The 9,273-nt window shown below is 38.3% G+C and overlaps 2 protein-coding genes across 2 annotated transcripts; both read left to right on the top strand.

Moving 5' to 3' along the window:
• Positions 1-3,349: 3,349 nt before the first annotated feature.
• LOC122278462 lies at positions 3,350-4,744 on the top strand. The gene has a single exon (XM_043088652.1). The coding sequence runs from the start codon at positions 3,350-3,352 to the stop codon at positions 4,742-4,744; it is 1,395 nt and encodes a 464-aa protein (XP_042944586.1).
• A 2,269-nt stretch (positions 4,745-7,013) lies between these two features.
• On the top strand, positions 7,014-8,847 carry LOC122280028 (uncharacterized mitochondrial protein AtMg00310-like). The gene is made up of 2 exons (XM_043090982.1): positions 7,014-7,677; positions 7,819-8,847. Exons 1-2 carry the CDS (start codon positions 7,150-7,152, stop codon positions 8,041-8,043), a joined length of 753 nt encoding a protein of 250 aa, XP_042946916.1. The 5' UTR covers positions 7,014-7,149; the 3' UTR covers positions 8,044-8,847.
• The last annotated feature ends 426 nt before the right edge of the window (positions 8,848-9,273 follow it).

Raw genomic sequence — 9,273 nt, 5'->3', positions numbered from 1 at the left:
ATATACCTGATGATCACACCGGTGGCTTTGGAGATTTGGCAGCTTGGCTTGCTTCTTACGTTGATACCCTTACTCGCACGTATGCACTGATGGTTACATCCTCCTGGGCTAAAGTTCCCCAAGATGTGAAAGACTACATCAAAAATGTTGCATGGTAATAAGTTACTTTGTATAACATGTTAATTTAAATAACTTTCGTATTTATATGAATTGTTTATAATTTTTTGAAGGACGAGTTTGAACTAAATTTTGGCTGACGAGATGATCAACTAACGATTGAGGAATTGATGTCGAATGCATTCCGGAGGTACAAAGGTCAATGTCATGCACACTATCATAAGTTCAATACGACGACAGAGGTGCATCAAAGTCCATTCCAAGCAATGCCACCAAACGAATGAGAGAAAGTTTGTGATATGTTTGAAGATCTTGCTTATTAGGTAATTTCACTGCTATCTTCTTTTAATCATATATGATTGATGTATTAAATATATAGTTATAATACCTTTTTTAGCAACGGAGTACGGTGAACAAAGTAAATAGATCAAATTTAACGATACAAGGTGGACCAAGTCGTAAAGATCTTTTGCAAGTTTCAGATGGGGCAATTACAAGATCAAGAGTTAGGAAGATCAAGAAAGTTATGCAAGGATGGGTGAAATCCACTTGAGACGTGTTTAACAAGAGCCCAACATTCAAGATGGGATTGAGAGGAGGAGATCCAGTTTTCATCCATGTGATACGCTATGGAAGACACGAATTGGGCCTATTGTTATTGAGGGCCTTTCACTTATTTATTTCATTAAAAGAGATTATTTTATTAGTTTAGAATAAGTGGGCTTGAGGATACTTAGCCTACATATGTCTTATTTCTAATGAACTAGGATTTTTGGGAAGGCCTTGTATTTTGGCCAATGGCTTATTTGGAAAGTTATTATTTTATGTGAACTAGGGTTTTAGTAGTTACTGTAGTGTGGCACTGTTCATGCTACAGTACCTGTGGCACTATTCACTTAAGGTTTTTGGGGATTGTTTATTTAAACAACTTGTAGCCTCATTTGAGAAGGTTAGACAATATTGAATTTTCAATGTGAGTTGAGTTTACTCCTCTTATTTTTTATTGAACTTTGAACTTATCAAAGTAAATCACAACCTTTGTGGCCTTACTCTTTGTAATCTAGGTTCTTGAGACGGGTTCTTCAATGGGTCTAGGTTTTAATATAATCTAGGTTCTTGAAACGAGTTCTCAACAGGTTTAGGTTCTCCATCCATTAACTTGATTTGGCTTTCCTGGGTTTATTTTTTCCAATATTGTTGTTGGGTCTCAAAGCAAGTCAATTGAGATTTACATCATTTGGGGTTCTCAATCTTTTCATAGCTTGTCAAAAAAATGGTAAGTTATTTTAGTCCCCATTAAATATTAACATATACACTTTTCTTATTTAAGTTATGATATAGATTTTCATTTTGCAGCAAGAAGAAAGTCCTACGGACTATGATCTGACCCAATTATATGCTAAAGCACATAAAAATCGTGATGGTATTTGGAGCAATCCTGAGACGGAGGCAAATTATGTAAGTTTAAGTTTCTTTAATTCCATTGTCTAATGATATTTTTGTTACCTACACTAACTTTAATGTCTTTTTTTTGTATGACAAGATGATATCTCTTAAGAAAACTGTTGTGGATCCATCTGATGAATCATCTGTCAATGACCCTCAAATCATTTCTCAAGTTCTTGGATCACATGCTGGATATTTAAGGGGTTTAGGACGTTGTGTGAAGCCATCCTCGACATCATCATCATCTTCTAAAGTCAAATCAAATGACGACAAGACTAAGGAATTAGAGGAAGCTGCACTTGAGATAGAATGATTGAGGTCGAAGGAAAAAGAGTTGCTGACTCAATTAGATCAAGCAGCAGATTTAGAGGCAAGATTAGAAGAGAGGTTACAATTAAATAACCAAAAAATATTTGAACAATTCCAGTCAATGATGTCTCAAACCTCTATGCCACCACCATCACCACAATCATAATTCATTTAATTCTTTTTTAATTACCTTTATTTATGATGTTCGTAAACATTTGAACAATTGATGTATATATGATTACAATTTGTGTAATATTAGTATGTTCTTTTTAATTAAATTTTGATCTGTTTGACCAATATTGTTCGAACGGTAAATAACCTGTTCGAATGGTGAATTACCATTTATGCATCCATTCAAACAAAAATAGACACATTCGAACAAAAACAAATCATTTGAACGGTATTAGAGAAATACATTCCTTAAGTCCGTTCGAACAATAAAATATTTCTTTAAATAACGTTATTTTTCAAAACCCCGTTCGAACAGAAGATTTTTTAAAATAAAATGTCTATTCGAACGAGAAGAATTTATCTTCGAACAAAAGTCACTTGAAAAATGTGTTGGTTCGAACAAAAATGATCAAATATGATTATTACTTCGAATAAACATTTTATATTGTTTGAACAAAAATGTCGGTTCGAACATAAATTTGTTCATTCGAACTTGATTCTGAGACGACATTTTTTTGTCTAAAAAAAAAACTCATTCAAATGGTTTCGATTGGTTCCGCTCAATTTCATCCCTAAAAGTACTTTTTGGAGACGGTCTCTAAATACTTTCTGATATGGTCTTTCGGAGACATAATAGAGACAAAAATTTTTCGTCTCCAAAAATTTCTAGGGATGAAATTTGAATTTTTTGAGATAAAAGTTTTTGTCTCCAAAAACCAATTCTCTTGTAGTGTGAGGATAATAAGAAACATGATCTTTTAGGTCCAAAAGAGCAAATTGATCAGTAGTAACGTTTAGAACTGCAGGATTAGCAAAGTTAAACATGCAAGACTGTAACAAAAATAGCGTAATAAAGTGAAGGATGAGGAAACAAGCTGCTTGGCTGGCGATGAGTTTGTAAGTGGATTGAGGTACTCGATTTGTGTTGCAGTTGTACTCAAATGAAGAACGAGTGAGGTTGATATTTAAGGAGGTTGTGGGGTCAAATTGAGATCATGAGAGATCATAATTGAAAACAAAAAAATAAATAAATAAATAAAAGAAGAAGGACAGGAGAGAAAAGAGAGTCGAGGGTATGGTTTGTGCGTTGAATTCTTGAATGACTTGTGCAATTATAAAAGTAATTTTGTTATTATTATTATTATTGTTTAATTTATAATCATTTTAATATTTACTTAATTAAGTTTTTAATGTTTTTTTCCTCTCTCTGGATAGAGTAGGGGTTTTTTCCTCTCGTCTCTCGTACGAGGTGTTCGGCATGGCAGATGCATTAGATGAACTTTAGAAGGAGAATGAAGCAGTCTCGATGGAGATTAGCCGGCTGGGGGATTTTTTAGAACGTGGGGCAAATTGTTTGATTATGAAACTTTTGATCAAAAAGCATTATAATCATGAGGCGTTTAAGCAGACAATGAGGAAAGTTTGGCGTCTAGTTAAGGGTGTGAAATTTCGTGATCTCAATTCTGAGTTTATGTCGGTTGAGTTTGATGATACGAGGGATAAACTCAAGGTTATGCGTGAGGGTCCGTGGTCGTTCGATAAGCATCTGGTTTTGTTGAAGGAATTCGATGGTAGGTTGCAGATTGGTAAGATAGAACTGGTGCATGCTCCTTTTTGGGTCCGTTTACACGATTTACCGTTAATGGCCCGTAATGAGTATATCGGGAGGTTAGTTGGGGGTGCGTTGGGGGAGGTTTTGGAAGTAGATTTAGACAACGGTGAGATGGAGTGGGGCGAATATATGAGAGTCAGGGTTCTCATCAACATTTCCAAACTGCTTTTACGTCAGAAGCGTATGATTGTGGAGGAGGGGGTGTCCTGTTGGGTGAGGTTCTCTTATGAACGGCTACCGGATTTATGTTTTCACTGTGGTATTCTGGGTCATTCTTTAAAGGAATGTGAGGATATTGATGCAAATCAAGTCGATTCCCAGAGGCTTCCATATGGTCCATGGCTACGAGTAGGATTTCTATCTTCTCGCAGGGGCGGAGGACGTGCTACTACACTGGCTGCTACGGCTACAGCAGAGGCGGCTACGGTTGCTCCGGTTGAGACTGGTTCACGGAAGGTTGGTAACGGAAAGGGTAGTGGAGGTCTGTCCGTTACGGATCCAGTGGGGGAGAAAAATCCAGAATTTGAAGGGGCCGAAATTTCTGCAAACACAGGATCTTCATCTGATCCGACTGTTACACCGTCTGCGTTGAATGAGGGGGTTGCTGTTTTGGAATCACCCGTGGATGTAGGAGGCTCAAATAAGGAAGTGGTTGAAACGGTGGATTTAAATGTCGTTCAAGAGAATCAAGTGGAGGATGGGCTTATGGATGTTCCGGTGTTGGGGGCCCCTCTTATGTTTGTGGGCTTTGATTCTGGCCCATCGGGCAACAAAGGTTCAAAACTTGTTGGTGGGTCTGGCACCCGAAGCAATGCTCAAAGGAGAAGGGGGCAGAGAATCGGTTCTAGGGCATTGCAGAAGATTCAGACCGAGCCGCATGAAGGCAGTTCGGTGTCTGGTGTTGAGGCAACTTCCGTCCTTCAGTCCGAAGGGTTTTTCGTTTCAAACTATGGCAAGAAACGGAAGGCTATTCCGATTGTGGAGGCTGATGCTAAACGAGGTAAACTTTCTTCTACTTCCTCTATTTCGGTGGAGCTGCTTAAAGAAGGAACGGCGATGGCTGATGATCAACCCCGCCGAGTCCAATGAAAATTTTATCTTGGAATCTTTGTGGGCTTGGGAACCCACGGAGCATTCGTACTCTTCGTGATTTACTCACGTGTGAAGATCCCGAAATTCTGTTTTTGCAAGAAACGAAAGTATCATCACGCCGGTTGGATTTTTGTAAGTTGAGGTTGGGTTTTCGGTGTTGTTTTGGTGTTGACAGTGTGGGTCGAAGTGGAGGTTTGGCTCTCTTTTGGAAGGATAACATTCATTTGACGATTGTTAGTTATTCTAGAAATCATATTCATGCATCTATTAAAAACTGTGATGGGGTGTAATGGTTGTTGACAGGGGTGTATGGTCATCCCGAGAGTGGGTAGCGGTCTGAAGTTTGGAGTCTCTTGAAATTTTTGGGCCGTGGGGTTGATTTACCATGGCTAGTTTTTGGGGATTTCAATGAAATTTTAGATCATTTTGAGAAATTGGGTGGAAACATAAGGAGTGAATTACAGATGAGCGAGTTTCGAGAGGTTTTATCGGATTGCTACTTGAGAGATTTGGGTTATGAGGGGGCTCCTTTTACTTGGAGTAACCGTAGGGGAGAGGAGGGTTTAGTGAAGGAAAGGTTAGATAGATTTCTTGCTAACTCTTTGTGGTGTGAAATGTATCTAAATCTTCGAGTTACACATGGAGTTGCAGCCTACTCCGATCACATCCCGTTATGGTTGGATACTGAAGGGGCTTTGATTAGAAGGAGGAATAGGAGGTTGTTTAGATTTGAGGCTATGTGGGTGGGCGAAAAGGAATGTTCTTCGATTATTGAGAGGGCTTGGTGTCAGAGAAATGGTCCTAATTCCTTGGATCAGATTATGGGAAGGATTTCTCGCTGTGCTACAGAGTTAGGACGATGGAATAAGGCTTCTTTTGGCCATGTGCAGCAGAATTTAGCTATTGCTAAAAGGAGGCTGCAATGTTTAGAAGCGAATGACTCGGGATCACATTTTCTAGAGGAACATAAACAAGCATGCCTTGAGGTTCAAAAATCGCTTGAAAGGGATGAGTTAATGTGGAAGCAAAGATCTCGAGTGAAGTGGCTCAGGGAAGGGGATTGTAATTCCCGGTATTTTCATTCTAAGGCATCCACTAGACGAAGAAAGAATAGTATTATGCAGTTGCAAGATGAGTCTGGTCTTTGGCATAATGGGGATTAGATGGATGCTTTAATTACTGAATACTTTCAGAATCTATTCACTGCTGCAGATCGTGTGGATATGGAGGATATTCTTTCGGGTGTTGAGGCTAGAGTCACTGCTGAGATGAATGAGGCTCTGTTAAAACCTTATGTTGCTGAGGAGGTGGAGTTAGCTTTAAAACAGATGCACCCTTCAAAGGCCCCTGGGTCGGATGGTATGCCTCCTCTTTTCTTTCAGAAATATTGGGGTGTGATAGGTAATTCCATTACCACTGCTTTACTTTCAGCTTTGAATTCTGGCATGTTTCCTAGAGGTTTAAACCATACTTTCATTACATTAATCCCTAAGAAAGCTTCTCCTTCAAAGGTAGCAAATTTCCGTCCTATTAGTCTGTGTAATGTGCTTTATAAGATTCTTTCTAAAGTCATTGCAAATAGACTTAAGAGAGTTTTGCCGGATGTTATCTCTGATACTCAAAGCGTGTTTGTTCTTGGTAGACAGATTTCAGATAATGTTCTTATTGCCTATGAGTTGCTGCATTTTCTACGCTCTAAGCGAAAGGGCCGAAAGGGGTTTATGTCCCTCAAACTTGATATGAGTAAAGCATATGATAGGGTGGAATGGATGTTCTTAGAAAAAATTATGGAGTCCCTTGGTTTTGATAAGAAACTGATTTCTTTAGTTATGCAGTGTGTTAGAACAGTTTCTTTTTCTGTTTTAGTCAATGTAAGTCCTAAAGGCCCGATTATTCCTTCTCGGGGCCTTAGGCAAGGGGATCCGTTATCACCATATTTGTTTCTTTTGTGCACGGAAGGTCTTATTTCGTTGCTGAAAATGAATGCTGGTAGGGAAGGGGTGGATGGGATAAGGATTTGTAGAGGTGCTCCTAGAATAAATCACTTGTTATTTGCGGATGATAGTGTCATTTTTTGTAAAGCCGATGTGGGTACAAATGTGAAGATCTAATCTTTGTTGAATAAGTACGAGAGAGCTTCGGGCCAATGTATCAATAAGGAAAAAACTTCTATGGTCTTTAGCAAAAATGTGAATGATGACCTCAAAAGAGATATTATGCAGTTGTGGGGAGGTAGTTTTACACAGCAGTATGAGAAGTACTTAGGGTTGCCACCCATGGTTGGGAGGTAAAAAAAACAAGCTTTTTTTGATATAAAACAAAGAGTGTGGCAGAAGTTACTGGTATGGAAGGGGAATCTGTTATCTCAAGGGAGTAGGGAGGTGCTTATAAAAGCTGTAGCTATGTCTATTCCTACTTATGCTATGAGTTGCTTTTTGTTTCCTAAAACTTTGTGTCATGAGTTAGAGATGATGATGGCAAAATTTTGGTGGGGTGATCAATCTCGGGAAAACAAAATACATTGGTGTAGATGGGAGAAGTTGTGTGTTTCAAAATTCCAAGGTGGGATGGGTTTTCGAGACCTTCATCTTTTTAATTTAGCCCTTTTGGCAAAGCAAGGGTGGAGGCTTTTAAGAAATGAGGATTCTCTTCTTTACAAGGTTTATAAAGCCAAGTATTTTCCGAATTCAAGCTTATTTGATTCCAAAGTTTGTGCTAGTTCATCTTATGTTTGGAAGGGAATTTGGGAAGCTCTTGATTGTTTGAGAAAAGGTTGTAGGTGGCGTGTGGGGAATGGGCAAACTGTTCGTATCTTTAAGGATCCATGGTTACCGGATTGTTCAAGTGTTTCAGCTTTGGTTGAGGTTGATGAAAACTTAAAAGTTCATTCCTTGATAGATGCAAGCACAGGTTGGTGGAATGTTCAAATGGTGAGAGCTCTATTCAATCCAAATTTAGTTCAACAGATTTTAAAACTACAAATTTCTGTAAATTCTGAAGACTCTTTGTATTGGAGTCATGAGAAGATTGGAAGTTTTTCTGTTAAGAGTGCTTATCGATATCTTCAACAGAGTCAACATCTTTCAAATGGGCAGTCTTCTAGTGGCAGTTCTGAAGCTGTGTTTTGGAAGTCATTATGGCATCTGAAACTTCCTAAAAAGATGAAGGTTTTTGCATGGAGGGCGTGTCAGGAGAAGCTTCCAACCTACCTGAATCTGAAGAAGAAACATGTTTTGGATGATGCAACCTGTGTGCTATGTAATCAAGGTATGGAAGATGCTGCTCATGCTTTGTAGTTTTGTTCGGAAGTAAGGAATGTGTGGGGGGTTTTTTGTTCTCAAATGGATAACATGCAATCTGAGTTATCCTTTTGGGATCTGGCAAATTTGGCCCGAGTTAGAGGCTCTGATTCTTTGTTGGCCAGATTTGTAGCTATAACGTGGGGCCTTTGGTATAGAAGGAATAAAAGGATTTATGAGAATATTTCTATGCATTTTAATGTGACTGTTAATAATGCACTTTCTTTACAACAAGAATATGAACAGGTGCAGCTGTTTGATGTTTCAAATCAGAAGATTAGCAAGGTGGTAAGATGGCATCCTCCTCCGAATGATTTTCTGAAATTGAACATTGATGGGGCCACTTTTCCTGAACATTCTGTTGCTGGGGTTGGAGTGGTGTTGAGGAATCATAATGGGGAGGTTGTCGTGGCTTGTTCTAAGGTAGAGAAAGAAGTCTCCTCTGCTGAGTTCATAGAGGCAGTTGCGCTTCTTAGAGGTTTACAGCTGTGTGTTCAATGGGGTGTCCCAAAGCTTATGCTTGAAACCGACTGTTTGATTTTGGTTAATGCTTTGAATGAAAATTCTGAATGTTTAACAGATTTTGCATTTATTCTTCAAGACATACGAAGACTAATGGAGGGCTTCCAAGAAGTTAAAGTTGTGCATGTCAACCGTTTAGGCAATTTGGTGGCTCATCTTTTGGCAAGACATGCTTTGTTGATTGATGATATTTGTATGTGGTGGGATTATTGTCCTTCTTTTGTTAGTCAAGCTATATGGCTTGATAAACTTGCTATTTGTAAGGATATTTGAGTTGAATGAAAGGAAAGTCTGATTATCAAAAAAAAATTATAATCATTTTGGGCGATTGCATTACGCACTCTCCCCTACATCTAATAGATGAATTTTGTACAAGCTGATGACCAGGTTCTTAATTATCATATTCTTTCCTCTTCAAACGTCAGGTATAAGAAAATCATGTGGCGGTAGATTCTGTCGAAATGCTCAATACCATTGACGTTTGGCAAAGTTGTTTGTAAAGAAAGTCAATTTTTGGAATAAACTTACACAGAACGGAGATTTGTTACTTAAGGCCCATTTTCTATAATTTGATCAATCGAGACACATAATATATGGACCACATTGTACCATTTAATCCTGAAATTTATATTATTTATGAGCACGAATATACAATATTGTGAACTACGTATAATCTATTCTTTTTGAATCTTTCAAAATATCTAA

Source organism: Carya illinoinensis, chromosome 10 (genome assembly GCF_018687715.1).
Source record: "Carya illinoinensis cultivar Pawnee chromosome 10, C.illinoinensisPawnee_v1, whole genome shotgun sequence".
Classification (NCBI taxonomy): Eukaryota; Viridiplantae; Streptophyta; class Magnoliopsida; order Fagales; family Juglandaceae; genus Carya; species Carya illinoinensis.
Note: the sequence above shows the minus strand (reverse complement) of the source record. Positions and strands in the feature narration are given on the sequence as shown.

Coding starts and splice junctions, on each gene's coding strand:
- LOC122278462 (XM_043088652.1), top strand. CDS start 3,350: ATGGAGATTAGCCGGCTGGGGGATTTTTTAGAACGTGGGGCAAATTGT.
- LOC122280028 (XM_043090982.1), top strand. CDS start 7,150: ATGTCTATTCCTACTTATGCTATGAGTTGCTTTTTGTTTCCTAAAACT. Junction 7,678..7,818: donor GTTGGTGGAATGTTCAAATG/GTGAGAGCTCTA, acceptor TATCTTCAACAG/AGTCAACATCTTTCAAATGG.